This window comes from Chanos chanos, chromosome 8 (assembly GCF_902362185.1).
Source record: "Chanos chanos chromosome 8, fChaCha1.1, whole genome shotgun sequence".
Lineage (NCBI taxonomy): Eukaryota > Metazoa > Chordata > Actinopteri > Gonorynchiformes > Chanidae > Chanos > Chanos chanos.
The window spans coordinates 27,725,022-27,741,986 of NC_044502.1; the positions used below are offsets into that span (position 1 = coordinate 27,725,022).

At 43.2% G+C, this 16,965-nt stretch overlaps 1 protein-coding gene across 1 annotated transcript in view; it reads right to left on the reverse strand.

The window, feature by feature from the left end:
• The window catches only part of eda (ectodysplasin A), a 44,513-nt gene extending 32,126 nt beyond the window's left edge, over positions 1 to 12,387 (reverse strand). The window contains exons 1-2 of the mRNA XM_030783045.1: positions 12,085 to 12,387; positions 428 to 435 (exon numbers count right to left, since the gene is read on the reverse strand). Coding sequence (XP_030638905.1) covers positions 428 to 435; positions 12,085 to 12,387 — 311 coding nt within the window. The remainder of the gene's footprint in view (positions 1 to 427; positions 436 to 12,084) is intronic.
• Positions 12,388 to 16,965: the final 4,578 nt, after the last annotated feature.

Consider the following 16,965-nt stretch of genomic DNA (forward strand, 5'->3'; position numbering starts at 1 on the left):
AAAACAACCTTAGCACCGCAGAGTCATCTGGAACTTTCAAAGAGAAATGTTTGGAATGTATTCAACATCTTTAATAAAGAGCAACTGGCGCTCTTTTTTTTCACGCCACCTTTTCTTCTGCGTTTTCCTTCTTTATTGCCAGATTTCAAAGGCTTCATTAAAAAAAAAAAAAAGTTTGTCTCCCCCCTTTCTCCGCAAAAAAAAAAAAGGTTCTTTCTTTTGAAGGTGCAGCCCCTGAACAGACGACGGTGGCTGTGAGAGAAGCCGGGGGGGGGGGGGGGGGGGGGGGGGGGGGGGGCCGGGGGGGGGGTTGCTGGCATCATAAACTTTTAAATGCATTAAATGCTTTTTCATGACATCACCCTGTAAAGTGTAAACACACGTGCCCGTAAGGCAAAAGCTTGGCTCTGACACTAAGCAAACTCACCAGACTGACTGTGGACGAGGCTACAGACGAACAGGTGAATGAGCCAATCACAGAAACCCCCCCTCCCCCGGACACAGGTGTACCCACCAGTTACAGAACGGAGATCGTTATAGTATCTTTCCAGCCACTCAGCACGAAATGAAGTCATCACCTCTGGATATTTCGAGTCTCACATTTCCTCCTCAATTGGACGGCCAATGTCAGTACGGTGATACACCCCCCCCCACACCCGCCTTGCACCAGCTTCAGCCGTGACCCCAGACTCGCTTTGGCCTGACTATGTCGCCATGGTAACGTTTCCATTTGTGAACGCTCGGGGTCTGTCTGGCTAACACCTGTCTGCAATTTGGCAAATATGCTTATCCACCTGCTAGTTTGTTTTTTTAAGACTTTCGCTTTGTTCCCCCGCCCCCCCCCCCTCAATTCCCCGAACCCCGTCTCCCAAACCCACCAACCCCCACCCCTCCCAACTCCATCAGGCACTCATACCCTTGTGTTGTGGCTTTTAAATAATTCCAATTTAGGACAAGCCGCAAACCACATGAAACGCAGGCCGTTCAGCTCTGCTTCACATCTGCCAAACAGCCAGGGTGACAAGCAGCTTTCACTGCCTGGCCATCAATCAACCACAAGAGTCCCGCCCCTGCCCAGAGAGAAGGAGAGAGAGAGCGAGAGAGAGAGAGAAATGTGATCTCTCCAAGGAACAAAACCACTGATTATTAATGTTCTCCATTAGTCAAATACGGAGGGAAACACGCAAACCGCAAAGCTCTGTGAACCACTGCATGGTGATTACTCAAACTTTCTTTTACCACACTAACCTTCAGATGGAGCATCTTTCATACACTTTTGCTCAAATTCATAATTCTGTAGAGGAATAATCCCTTTTGGCATATGCCATCCATATGCTGATGATGAACAACTTCTTCAGTTACTGAAATTTGACTTTAATTTCCGGTGTCTCGCTGGGAATATGAAATCAAATTGTATTCTGTCCAGAAAAATGAGGAAAAAAAATACATATGTGTGTGCGTGTATATATATATATACACACACAGAAGCACGCGTGCGTGCACGCGCACACACACACACACATATATATATATAAAACTCAACATCAAACAGTTATACCAAGGGCAAAAAAATAATATTGTAATATGCACATGCACGTACACCCAATATTATTGAAACGTAGATTAAGACCATGATTAAGACCATAAATAGATCAAAGATTTGACATCAGAAACATTTCTTGTAACAGAGTGTATTTCAAAAGATCAGCAGAGAGAGAGAGAGAGAGAGAGAGAGAGCGAGCGAGAGAGTGAGAATGAGAGAGAGAGAGAAAGCACAAGAAAACGTGCTCGGTTACAGCTTTGTCACACCAGCAACAACACATTGGGATTAATGGAGATCAGAAGGCCAGGCCAATAAATGCCGTGACACCAGGCTACACCCCCAAACTCCACCAGCACAGAGGAGCAGTCAAAGAGAAAGCCAGCGAGCAAGGGAGCGGGTGAGTGAGGGAGAGAGAGAGAGAGCGAGGGAGTAGGTGAGTGAGGGAGTGCGTGAGTGAGGGAGAGAGAGAGTGAGTGAAAGAGTGGGTGAGCGAGAGAGAGGGCGAGGGAGTGCGTGAGTGACGGAGAGAGAGCAAGGGAGTGGGTGAGTGAGTGATGGCTATTGTGATATGATTATGACTGTATTACATTCTCTGGGTCCCAGTGTGAGGGACGCTTCATTTAACTTTACTGTAGAAGAAGCCACTGGCCTCACACCACAAATCAAAGCATTCTGTTCATCACTGGCTTGACTTTTCAATGCCTGTCTCTGTTTCTGTGCATGTGTATGTGTGTGTGTGTGTGTGTGTGTGTGTGTATGAGAGAGACAGAGAGAGAGAGAGAATTTTTACATGTCTTCACGAGTAAAAGAAAAGCATTTCTGGAGACAAGAAGAGCATCTCTCAGTCTTTCCACATTGACTCTCCCTCATTGTTCTTTTTCTATGATTATGATTATTATTTTCATATTTCCACATGCCCAATTACAGCAGACCTGACTCTAGTGCCCGAATCCAGATCTGAATCCCTTGGCTTGTCTGACTCTAATGTGAGGCCAGCTGCTGTTGTAAACTTTGCAGGCTTGGGAGGACGGTCTTTCAGCGCAGGCCAGTTGGGAGTGTTTTATAAACTGACTAATGGCACTCATAATGGGGCTCTGAAGGGCCCATAATCAAGCGGTAGACAAACTGTGATGACTCTCTGGTGGAACATCAGCAAACAGCTCCAAAAAAAAAGGCACAATGATTAAAATGTTTAGTCCAACTGGCACAATAAAACAAAAGTCTGCCCGCTCCCCAAACAGAGCGCTCTCAATTAAAACAATAGGAGCGTCTCTTTTTTTTGTGCTCACAAAGGATTCATTTTACGTTTGTTCGTTCCCCAGGGGAAAAAGTACATGGAGTAGATGAGGGTGGAATTCATACACCTAATCAAAGGTTTTCAGATGACAGATACTGATTAATCTCTGGTTGATTTCACCAAGCACCAATCATAACTGGCCCTTTGTTTTCTTTCTATGACTTTTAGGCCAACAAGGTTTGTCCAAAGGTTTTTTTTGTTGTTGTTTTTTCGAAGCCACGGCACTACATGAAATGTTGGACTATGGGGAAAAAAAAACAATCTGGATGTGGCCCTTGAGTTCTGAGACATTGTGTGGCATGTAGACAGCAAGTTCCTTGTTCCTAAAACTGTTTATAGCCAATCCCAGTAACTGATAAAGAAACAGATCTCCAGCTGTGAATTCTCTCTCTCTCTCTGTCTCTCTCTGCAAGTGACACATTCTCCTGTCAGGAAGAGGAGAATCCTCAATATTCTCTGGGGAACAGAATGGCAAATTCAATACAATAAAATGTCCAACTGTAGTCGTATATTTTTCCTGAGGAAAATGGTCCCTTCACAGGCTACATAGCTTAGATGTTTTTTTTATAATGAATGTGGCCTAGAAAGATCACACACACACACACACACATGGAGTGTGTGACAGTAAGTTGATGAAAGATCTAATTTTTTAGCCAACGTTAGCAGTTTCTCCATGTTTCATTTTTAATATTTATACATTTTCAGCACATGCAACAAAAATGCACTACAACTTGTGGTAACTGAATATAACTATCATTGTTTTTAAAAAAAAACTGTGATATTTCCATAATCTTTTTTTAAAAGATTTCATATTAAATTTGAGATGAAACATGGGAGTTGCGCAAATCATCTCATCATTACGCAAACACAGACTGAGTGTCATCATTACTCAGCATCTGATTGGCCAAACACAAGTCCTGACTGCAGATGTGTCTCTACAGGAATAAATCGGTAAACTCCACACTGTTGCCTTAACTGTCCAGGCATGAGTCTGTAATCACAACTAAGATGTATGCACTGGTTTTCCCAAGTGTTGGCCTTGACTACATGCCTGACCCTATTGGTCTGACTCTATTAGCCTGACTATATTGGTCTGACTCTACTGGCCTGTCCCTACTGGTTTGACTCTATTAGCCTGGCTCTACTGGTCTGACTCTATTGGCCTTGCTCTATTGGTCTGACTCTATTGGCCTGACCCTATTACCCTGGTTGTATTGGCCTGGCTCTACTGGTCTGACCCTATTGGTCTAATCCTGTTAGTCTGGTTCTATTGGTCTGACCCTATTGGTCTGATCCTGTTAGTCTGGTTCTATTGGCCTGGCTCTATTGGTCTGACCCTATCCGTCTGACCGTATTAGTCTGGCTCTATTGCTCTGACTCTTGGTCTGACTCTATCGGTCTGACCCTATTAGTCTGGCTCTGTTGCTCTGGCTCTTGGTCTGACTCTATTGGTCTGACCCTATTAGCCTGACTCTGTTGGCCTGGTTCTACTGGCCTGACTCTGTTGGCCTGGGTCTGTTTGTCTGACTTTGTTGGCCTGGTTATACTGGCCTGACTAGTTCGGCCTCACTTAGTGTCTGACTCTTCAGACCTGGCCCAGTACCTGAGTCCACTAGCCAGAGTAAACGCCTGACTAAACGCCTGAGGGGAAAAACATAAAAAATGGAGTAGGAGGTGAGTTGCCACACAAGGGAAGACTCTAACCAACTCCAGACAGTTTTACTTTATGTGTGTGTATGTGTATGTGTGTGTGTGTGTGTGTGTGTGTGTGTGTATTCTCAAAGCAGATAAGAGCAGGAAATATGTTGTTTTTGGATCCTGTCATTAATTACATATTCTTGATGGTCTTCTGAGAATGATATCAAATTTGTTTTGGAATAATTGTCTCCATATGGGAGTATAATGATGCACAACTCGGCTACACCACTCCATGTATAAGAGTGTGTGTGTGCATGCGTGTGTGTGTGTGTGTAAAGAGATACTACGAACAGCATTCTCTTTGTCAGAGCATCCATCAGTTCTTGAATAAATGAAAACTGAATGTGATTTTAATGAAATATGTTCAAACGTGCCAAACAAACTGTGTACAACCACTCTGTTTCAGAACTTTCAAAAAAAAACAACAAAGCAAATAAAAAAGAACTTGACAGCACTGTGACATTCCCTAATCCTCTTCCACACACCCACCCACCCACATACACACACACACACACACTCACACACACTTACGAAAGCTGATCCTTCTAGGACACCAATTTTAAGGTTAAGAAAAAAAACTACCATGAAAAAAAATTATGGAGCACTTGCCATTCTGTTGATGAGTAGCACTTAAGATGTCAGCAATCCTGCTTTAGGTGAGAGGGCCGATCAGATCCAACCAAAACACAAACCATGAAATTATGACCTCTCAAATAATCAAGTGTTCTGGAATATTCCGCCATGGCTCTGACTCATGGAATGCTCTCCTCTGCTTCTGCCATTCCCCTGCAGATGGATCAATCAGGTCTCTCTCTCTCTCTCTCTCTCTCTCTTTCTTTCTCCTTTGCTCTGGCCAACCATCTGATTTACTTACAAACACAACAAACACAGAATGGCAGTTTGGCGCACTGAAACAGTGCTAATTTATCCCTGCCTGCTGTACAAAATTCCCATAAAGAATTGTGGTCTCCCTGAAAGGACATGAAGACAACAGTTTCACGAGAATTCCTTTCCCGAGTAATTGCGTTAAACGTTCGGCACATTATAAAAAGGAGAGGAAAAAAAAGAGAAGAGAGAGAGAGAGAGGGAGAAGTCTGGGGCTTACCAGCACAAATTGGACTTCAGAAGAGAAACATTATGAAAACAGACGTTGCATGTGCAGAAAAGAAAAGTGTGAAAAATATAAGAGTATTATGTGGCTTTCCTAAAAAGAAAAAAAAAAAAAGAAAAGAAAAAAAACCACACATCTTTTGGATTATGAAAGCATGATGAGTAGAGTAGACCAAAGACAGAGTCCAAACTGATAGTCTGGCTTCTACACATGCTGATTCACAAAGCAGAGATTGATTGCACACTAAAGTTTTAATTATGAATCATTGATCATAAGACAAATAGAAGCAATATGGGCCAGATGAAACTCCTTCATGTTCAGAGTCAAAGAAAAAGTCCCTGATTAAAATAGTTGTCAAACATTTTCCCCTCTTCTCTCACTGAGATGAGTCGACCATAAAGCTAAATGTGTTCTCATATCATGGGTTTTAATTCAGAAACCAAGCTTGAAACTGAGAAAAGGTCACATTTTAAGTGCCAATATTATAAATGGCATTAGATAAAATCTTGATGGACATACAGCCTACAGGTATCCTTCATAAGAAATACAATAAAAATCATTTTTAAAAATTCTGTGAAGTATTTCAACAAAACAGTTCACGCCCCGAGTTACGCCTTGGCCCTGTATTTGTTATTATATTAGCCCACATCTTGAGCCAAGGAGGTGATCTAATAAGAAATGAGTAATGGTGACATAGTGTTACAACTAATTACCCTGTTTGGCTAAGAACATATCTGTTTTACTACTGGTCCAGGCTTAAACTTAAACTCCACCCTACACCTGACTCCCAACTATAGGTTATCCTCCACCTGAATCCCAACTCCACCTTACCCTACACCTGAATCCCAACTCCACCTTACCCTACACCTGACTTCCAACTCCACCTTATCCTACACCTGACTTCCAACTCCACCTTACCCTACCCCTGACTCCCAACTTCACCTTACCCTACACCTGAATCCCAACTCCACCTTACCCTACACCTGACTCCCAACTCCACCTTACCCTACCCCTGAATCCTAACTCCACCTTACCCCACACCTGAATCCCAACTCCACCTTACCCCACACCTGAATCCCAACTCCACCTTACCCTACACCTGAATCCCAACTCCACCTTACCCCACACCTGAATCCCAACTCTAGGTTACCCACTGGGCGAAATCCAGGATCAGGGATTTTAAAAAGTCCAAGGCACACAAACCAAAAAATCACAGCATGAGCGCCGGGTAGCCACGAGAAAAACGCTCTCGTGCTGGTTGTACAAACGGCAAATGACGTCGGACTAACACGAGAAAAACAATGGTGAGTGAGTTTCAGTGGTCAGCTTTCAAACGAAACCATCGCTAAGTGCTCAGCTACCACAACATAAAGGAGGAGCATTCCTTCCCAAAGCACACAACAGACAAAATAAAAGACACCATTGTGCACATATAGACGAGATCTGCCAGAGCCAATCACGATCGATGTGAGTTTAAAGACACAAATACGGCATGCAGAGTTACATCGGGGAGAGTGAAACGGCCGTCCGCAGGCCTGACCACTACCGTCATCATGAATCTCAACAGATTTCATTCGCACACTGTTTTTTTTTTTTTCACGAAATACAACCATAACAAGAAAACCATTCTTCCTGAAGGAATGCTTTTCTGATTCAAACAGGCAGTCTAAACATGACTGTTCTTCATATAAGTATTCAGGATTGGTTACTGTCAGGGCCTTTCTGTGGGTGTCTACGTGCGTGCGTGGGTTTGTGTGTGTGTGTGTAGGGGGAGAACGAGAGAGAGAGAGAGAGCGAGAAAGAGAACAGTGCTCTGGCCTAAACCTGAGCTCTGAAGCAATCAAATACCGCTCTTCTCACGTAAACCCAGGAAAGTAGTTCCGATCATTAGGGTGAAGGACAGTTCACTTGAAGTCTGGATATCAAACGTAACAATGTCTGTGTTCTCAGCTCGGCAGCTTTTTTTTACTGCAATGGAGAATACCTTCAGTATAGTGCCACTAGAGGGCTAGCGAGAGAGTATATTCATTGAAGGAAACATTACACATTTCAGTTCAACTGTGAAAGATATTGACATCTATTCTTCTCCCCACTGCTCTTCACTCCATTTTCTCTCTCACTCTCTCTCCTCTAGTCTGTTCCATCAATCCATCCACTACCCTGCCAATCCCTCTTTTGCAAAATTAAGAAAAAAAAAAGACTTTTTTTTAACAGACTTTGCTTCCCAAAAAGCTGAAAGTTCTTTTTTAAATGGAAACAGGTGACTTCCATGGCAGACAGCGTTCTCTATTAAAGACATGCAAACATCCTCTTGACGGAGCTCTGCGCACACAACCCATTTGCCAGTGGTTGCAGACACCTGATTGGCCGTGGCCAGAGAAGAGAAAGGCCTTAGGCACTGCGCTTGGCTTTTGAATGATAAAAATCAACAACTCAACAATCAACTCAAACAAAATCACTTCAGCAAACCGCTCTGTTGGAATCAGTGGAGAGAGGCTGTGTGTGTTTATTGTTTCTAAGTAAAGAAAGATGATAAGCTAGAGTAGGTAAGGATTTATGCCGTAATCAGAATAAGGGTTTTATGACATTGTGACGGATCATATGTTTAAACCAAGCTGATATAAATCTGTAGATATGTTTGTATGTGTTGTGCACTGTTTTACTGAGAGTTAAGGGGTAATCTGGGGCCTGCTCGTTGGCTGATTTTGCATTTCCATCCACGAATTGCCTGTCTTGATCACTTCCAATAATACACACACACACACACACACACACAAGGACACAGGCACACACACACGTAGGCACACATTTATGTATTTAATTGGGTTCTGTTCCTTTCTCTGGCACACTTCAGCTCTCACGATGCTGTCTGTCTGTGTGTGTGTGTGTGTGTGTGTGTGTATGTGTGTGTGCGCACGTGCATGTGTGTGTGGTTATATTCTTTTATGAGTCAGACAAGGCCTGTTTGAGTCTCTGATTCAAAGTGAGATGATACAGAACTGAACTCAAGAGCTCTAACCTCCAACTGTTACTCCAGATCGATCGATTTTAAAATGCAGTGTAGTCTTCTCGGTCCCCTTTATGTGTGTGCGTGCGTGTGTGTATGTGTGAGTGTGAGTGTTTGTCTTTAATGATTTGGATGGTACTTAATGGTCATATTAAGGTAATATCCTGTTAGAGAGGAATCCCACACAGCAAACTGTGCACATACAAGCTTTAATAGGGGCTCGGAGCAGTCACAGTGTGTGTGAGTGTGTGTGTGTGTGTGTGTGTGTGTGTGTGTGTGTGTGTCTCACAGTAAGTCAGCGATCTCACACTGAGGCCTGGACCCTCGCCACAATGCCTCAGGAGAGCAAGAGAAGAAGAGAGTGATGGAAGGAAAGAGAAATAAAAGAGAAGAAACGGGGAAAGTGAGACGAGGAGAGCCTAACAACGGTGTTGCGTTTTAAAAAGGAAGTAAAGGAAACACATATCTTTTCCCATAATTACACTCATACACACACACACACACACACACACGCACACACACCATTTCAGGATTACCTTCCTGTACACGCATGTCTCCATTTCCCACTGAAATTGAGCCAAAGCACAATTTGTGTTCACGTTCCCGCCACGTTTAACACAATTAGGATGTGTCTGCCTGCCTTTAAGGCTGATTCATTCTTCTTCAACGGAAACTTCTTAAACAAAAAAAAAAAAAAAAGACTAGAAAAAAAAATACTAAAAAAACCCAAAGTTGTATATGCTGGGGCCAGTGTTCGGAGAGGGAGGCCTGTAAGGAAGGCATAGCTTGGCTTCATCTCTACATTAACAGAGTCAAAATAAAACTTCTAACTTTAGGTTGGATTTTAAATGCCCGGTCCCAGATGGGAGAAGCAATTACGGGTTCTAAATACACATAGGCACCGATGCTTTAACGTGGGTGGTAAACTTTTTTGTAGGGAAATATGAAATTGGAGGACTTATAAATGGAAAACATACTCAGCCTAACACAAAGAAAGCGAAGGAGTCGAATAACAGGACATAAAAGGATATTCTAGAGGCTGAAAGAGATGATGTTTGAGTTGAAACATGTTACAAATAGTGAATTAATGTTTGTTAATGGCTGAAAAACGAGAATTCCCGTTAGAATTCCTGAACCCGTCTCTGTTGAGGTAACGCATGAAAAGCCATGCCATTTAAAGTCGTAATCTAAATACTGCTTAATTTTGTGTAAGCTGGAAGTCTAAGCAAGGCCAACAGAGAAGGCAATAAAGGGATAATGATGATTAGTGCTGGATATTTCTCTCTCTCTCCCTCTCTCTCTCTCTTTCATGCACTACCATGCGTATGCAAAGGCAAGCATGCCCCAGTGTGACTCACATCACTCCAAGTGTTCTGTGACTGACGGATGGGAGGAGTAAGACACAGAGAAAACACGCATGCACGCACACACTCACATACACACCCACAGGCGCACGCACACACAGGCACGTGCCTGCCTACACTCTTACTTTTGTCTGAGCTCTTTAGTTTTCTCTCTCACTTAACTGCGTCTTCATCTTTGTTCTTCATCTTGTTCTTGGTTGCTAAGCGTCGTTTTGAATGGTTCTTCTTTTATGATTTCACAGGTCAATAAAGCTTCATTTATGTTTTTGGACCTGGTTCTGACCCGTCTTGACAATACTGCAGAACAAAGAATGAAGTCAAGACCTCTTCACCTTGGTGCTACTGTGAATGATTAGTTTTAACATGTTATCCCTGTGTAATTACTTGTGCTCTTACTATTACACTGATTAATATTTAATACCATTAAGTAGAAGCTACAGCCTTACTTTATTCTGGCTGCCCTGTCTGCTATGCCATCCTTTCTCTCTCTCTCTCTCTCTCTGTCTTCCTTCTTTCTTTTTGATCACTCCTCAGCTATCATCACTTTAATTTTCGGGTGGATTAATCATGCCAAACACCCCGACGTCAATCACCGGAACATCGACGACACACCTCGGCCCAGATCAATGCTTTTCAGCTCCACTCCTGGCGAGTGGAGAGACAGCTCATTTTCCCCGTCTCACCCAGCTCTGACCCAGCTGGCTCAGCCTCTCCTCATTACCCACAGCCCTTGGCTCCCTCAGCTAGGTGTACTGCTGTTTAGGAATGAACTAAATATGTGCAGTTTAGTGGGTCCAAGGGAAATGAGCAGGGAAAAACTGCTTTGAAGACAGGTGCATTCATGTGTAAACTCTCCCTCTCACACACACACACACACACACAAGCAAACAACACACCCGCAGAACCGGTAGCACACTGAAGGAGCGTGCATGCCCAATACACACACACACATGCATGCCCAGTACACACACAGACACACACACACACACAAATATACAGAGTGTACTGCAGAAAATATCTCTTCTGTGTGTGGTCAGGTGTACGACACCACTTGCAAAAAAACATTACTTTCATTACTGAAACCCTCTATTCGCCTCAGTGACATTCATCTTGCCATCCTACTAGAGCAGCCCAGGTCCAACCAGTCAGCCACCAACAGGATAAATCGCCCTCTCCTCTCTCTGGTGGGTCATCTTGGCTGGACGCGTAACAGTCGACGGTGTTTGATTGTTTTTACAGAGGCTTCCACCACGCAATACCCTACTATGCAAGTGACCTAATTAAGCCTATCACTGACTTGACTCCCCTATAACTTTATTCTGTTTTTACCAGGATAGGATAGACTTCCATAAGCTGAGCCTTCCCAATGGAGTTAAAAGAGAAAACAGCCTAGGAAAGTTTGGACACACGCCAGAGAAATCAAACATGACTCGCAGCCAAAACCTCTGCGAAGCTACATAAACAGTGAATTGTGCCGCTTGACAGTAAATGCTCGTGAGATGGCAGGATCTCGTAAAATTGGCAGATGTTGTTTTAACATAAGTAATGTTGCCCGCAGGTGAACAAAACACGATTACGAGAACAGCGTCACTGCAGGGGTTTGACGCACAGAGTTAAAAGTTTGGTGTGGGAGAATGAAATTCACTCTATCTGTGAACCAAGTACGGGACGTTCATTCAAATCATCAAAGGTTGTCTGGTCGAGTTCAGAGCTTTTCATAGAAACACAATTTTGTCAACTGGGGCAATGTGGAACATGTTGTAACAACTGGCGGATGTTATGTCACTTACCACAGAGATTTTCGTGTAAGATTTTACTTCAAAATCTCAGTCCTCTTACTAGCTATGTGAAGACACTTGTTTCGAAGTTTGGACAGAGGACAATGATACCACGGAACAATAGGCAACAATGATGAGCGAACCTAACTGCATCGATGTAAAAACGACGGTTTTTTAAAACGTTTTACTGCTCTACTTCTGGGAGTTGTTTTGTTGTATTGCTTTGAGGGACTTCAAGTTTGGCATGTAATAATGTGTTTTATAGGCTGTGAGATAGTTGATTTACCTGCTCGTCCGTAGTCGGGTAGTTGGTGTCCACGAGCCGTAGTTCAGGCGCGAGAAGTTCATTTACCTCGGTTGACCCACCTGACAGTACGTCGTCTCTGTTTTTCAGTGAAATTTCGCGTTTCACCTCTGATCGCAAGTCCAAGTAGCAGAAAAGCGTGACAAGGTGCAATGAGAGAGACAGTACGAAAAAGCCCAGGAAGATTTTACAGTTGTTACATTGACTCCGGCACTCGCAGGTTGGCTGCTTGCTTTCTCGCGCCTCCAAGTTCTCAAACTCTTCCGACACAGACTTCGGTGCCATGGCTTACAAATGGGTCACTTGGTGCTATTTGTGCATAATCGGTTCCTTTCTCGGTTTGGCTCCTTCTAAGGTCAGTCGGATGCGGCAAGCACAAGATCTTCCCCCGGCTTCATCTGTTTAACGTTGCCGATGGGAGGTCGGAGTGATCACTTACAAGCGTCCCGATCTGGAGACCTGCCCCCCTATTCTGATTGGCAGTCTAACACCTGACGTCAGGCGATTGAATCGCTCCCGCGGATACAATGGAGTTCTGAGCAAAGCAGCTCATCAGACATCCCACTACAGGTAAGTATTGAATGGACAGATAAGTATTGGCTTGTGAGTAATTCTTGCCAGCTGTCTAATTTTTGTTGTTTCTCACCAGTTATTGTCTGGAGAGTTGTGTTACGATTTTACGAAAAGAATAAACTGAAAAGAGATTATATCAGTGATAACACAAACCCAGTGGCTAATAAAAAGGCCTGCCCATCTCACACACATTTCAGTGAACATTCTCTCTCTATCTCTCTCTCTCTCTCTCTCTCTCTCTCTCTCTCCCCTCTCTTACCAGGCCACAATATTCCCCTCCACAACTACTGTTTCTACACCCCCCCTCCATCAACACACACTCACACACACACCATTCACCACCAAAACTACTGCTCCTACACTCCCCTCCCCCGACACATGCGCATGCACACACACACACACACACACACCACTTTCTCTCTCTCTCTCTCCCTCTCTCTCTCTCTAGGCCATGTGTAACTGGGTGAAACGGTGCACATCTTTAAAGTGTTAAATGAAGGCCTTATAATGTAATTCTGACATATGTTGAGCTGAGAGTTCTCTCACCCCCTCCAATTCACCACATTAAAGCAATGCATGACTGCCCATCACATGTCAAATACAAACACAATGATTAATAAACTGACATGACCTCCACACGTTTATTAAAGCTACAAAAATATAACTGATGACTAGTACTCGATACAACATGCACACACACACACACACACATGCAGTCAGAGCCACATGTTGACCTTCTACTGCGTCTGCTGTTTCTTTATAACAGAAATAACATGCAAGAGTAACATACAGGAATGCAGTCAGTAAAGAAAACACAATACTGTTTTAGAATAAATAACACAACACGTCACACAGTAGAGGAAGTTTTTCAGTCACAGGAACGTCAAACGTATGCAATGCTAAATTTTGACTCTGCGTCATCGTTTCTTACGTGTGACTTTCAATGTTTACTGGAAGACCCAGTTCTAGACATGTTTACAACTCATATAATCAAACAGTTCATAGAACATTGTGAGTTTGATAAAGTTTGAATAACACACACTTTCACATTCACATTCACATTCACATTCACATTCACAGAAATACACAGACACATGCACTCACACACACACACACACACACACACATTCAAACAGCAGCCAGTGCTGTTTTTCCACATCAGCGTGTTCCAATATTATCAAAGTGTCAGGGAGTTGGACCCCTCTGCACTTGGCACAGAGCACAAGGCGTGAAAGTGAAAGAATGAACCACTGACAGGCTGGGTAAGCTGTCAATCATTTTGTGTTCATTACAGATTTAAGCATGACCCTTCCCCCCACCTCCGCAAACACTCACAAGCACAAACACTCAATCTCCCCCTGCTGTGTATGTGTGTGTATGCGTGTGTGTGTGTGAGAGAGAGAGAGAATGTATGTGTGCATGTATGCATGTGTGTGTGTGTCTGTGTGTGTGTGCGCGCGTGTGTTTCCTTGAGACACTGAGACAGCATATGGATGTGAGAATCAGCACATGTCTGTGTCTCTCCTCTTTATCCCCCAATACTATTAGCTGCACCCCTCATCACCTCACACCCCCAACTTCTGTAAAGCATCACAGATGTGAAACCACCCCCAACCCCTCCCCCAAACGCTCTCTCTCTCTCTCTCGCTCTCTCTCTCTCTTGCTCTCTCTCTCTCTCTCTCTCTCTCTCTCACTCTCCCGTCACTGTACAAAACACCAGCTGCTCTCCTTCAGATCTGCCCTATGGTGTTCTCCAGAGTCCCTGCCCATATCTTTGGAATCAGTCTCTACTCTGGAGGCTATAAAACCCAGTTTAAAATATATTTATGCTTAATATAAACTTAGCCTTTCTTCCCTTTCCAGGCTCTCTGAGCTCTAATGACTTTAATATTCACAACAATCTGTCTCGCACATAAATCCTACCGCTGTGCTAATGTGAGAATGAGCTGCGATCCTCCAGCTCTCTCTGACGTCCAATGATGATGACTCACCCAGAAACAGGCATTAACCATCTAATATCATTTAAAAAAAAAAGATTCAAATGGTACCAGCTGACCCCGAATCGAGAGCGACGCTCCCTTCTGCCACCCAGGACGACCAATGGACCTTATATAACTGTCGGAGGGGGGAAAAAAAACATGAGGAAGAACACAGGGAATTTAAATCAACAAACAATCAAGACTGTCAGGCTTTAGTTGTCCCTCAAATTAGATTACACAGAATCATTTAGAGGAGATCTTTAGGACCACCTAAAGTTCTTGAAAGGAATTTGGTTTTGGCTGTTAAATCTAAAAAAACCTAATGTCATGATTCACAGGGTTGACACAGCGTTTATTTGTGGCTTCGGAGCTGAAGAGGGGAACAAATGGATGTCGTTTGGGTGTCTGTGCAATAACTGTGGATTTGTCTGCTTACTCTCTTAACCAGAGTGTGGTTATTCACCAGAGTCAAGACTAACTTCTTAAACATTCACACACACACACACACACACACACACACACACACACACACACACGCACACATACACACATGCACACACGCACACACACACACACACACACACGCATGCAGGCACACATACACACACAAACACACACACACAAATATACACACACACACATAAATATACACACGCACACACACGCACACAAACACACACATGCGCGCGTGTGCACACACACACACGCACGCAGTCATCATTATACTGAACGACTACATTTCATTTATCTTCCATGAGTCGGTTTTGGCTTTTTGGTTTGGAGTCTTTAATTAAGCACATTACACGCTGCATACTGTACTTTGAAATCAGTGGTGATGGATTGAGGATGGATTAACACTGGTGTAGCATATGTTGTTGAACTTTTGACGTGTTGCCTTAAATGTGCACTCTTCAAACTTAAAACCTGATGAGATGTTTTGTGTGTGTGTGATTGTGTGTGTGTGAGTGTGTAATTACAGTGCTGGGTACAGATTTGTATGTTTAAAAAAATTGAAATCAGCACGTATGATGTTCCTGTCCTCAAGAAAAAAAAAGTCAAATTAGATTCAATGTGATGTTTTTCATTAATTTCTTATTGTTTCATCTGGGTTTTTCTTTATGCAGCTGGGTTATGGTAATAACCTCATTTTGATGGCGTTTGGGATCCCTAAAGCTTGATCTGATTAGGGAAAGCAGAATGTCCTGCTCTCTGTAATCATGGAAGGCTCAATACTTCATTCAGTGACGTCACTGTCCCTTCATCCTCATTGGTCCGTTACTTAGAACCGGCACCGTTGGCGAGTGTGTGTTCCAGTCCTTATCCATTTCATTCCCACATTACTGTGGTTTTTGATGATAAATGTATACTGGATTCTGCATTTATTTGAATGTTTAGGTCACTGTGTCACTGTGACTTAAGTATTGGTCTTAGAGCTCTGCAACACTGCCCTCTACTGGTGTACAGAAGAAATACAAGCGAACAAACTAAGAGTACACCAGCAGAAAGATGCACATTCACAGAAGATGATACAGTGTGTGGTGGAAGAAAAGAAGAGAAGACATGAGAGGAAGTGTGCCAAAGGCTCTTGTATTTTGTTTTATTTCTTGTGCCTTTCTCCCTTTGTTAGTGAGTCATAATCAAACGTCATACCATCACACCATCTCACTAAAAAAATCAGACTCGTCGTACACTGTGTGAAGTGTATGGTTCCTTTATTGGTTTTAACAGCGAGCAGACTCCATGTCCACTCAGAACACAGAGAGAGAGAGAGAGGACCAGAACCAGGTACAGAACCGGGAACAGAGACTGACTAAGAACACAGGTAGCCTTCTCAGAGAACCGACGTCTTAAATACGGGCCCTCCAAAACCAATCAAACAGAAAGGCATATAAAGAACTCAGTGGGTTTTTTTTTTCAGAACTAGTGCAAAAAAGTCCTAGCCATTTGAGCACAGTGTATAAAATACTGGAGGGGGACCGGGTCATCTGTCGTCAGGGCAACAACCTTTAACCTTCTTCACTTGTGTCTGAATATTACAGGGCTGGTGAATATGGCACTCATTTATCTGTGTGTGTGTGTGTGTGTGTGAGAGAGAGAGAGAGAGAGAGAAGTGGATACAAGTGGCCTTAAGATAGAATGACACACAGAATACTTAAGGTATTAAACACACCTGAAGAACAAACCGGATTGTGTCATTTAGTAACACATACACATTGTTTTCCGTTTGAAATCAAAGTCATTCACATGCTACCCAAATTATGTATTTGACATAAATCATTGGAAAATTATCAGCATTACGTAATTTTCATTA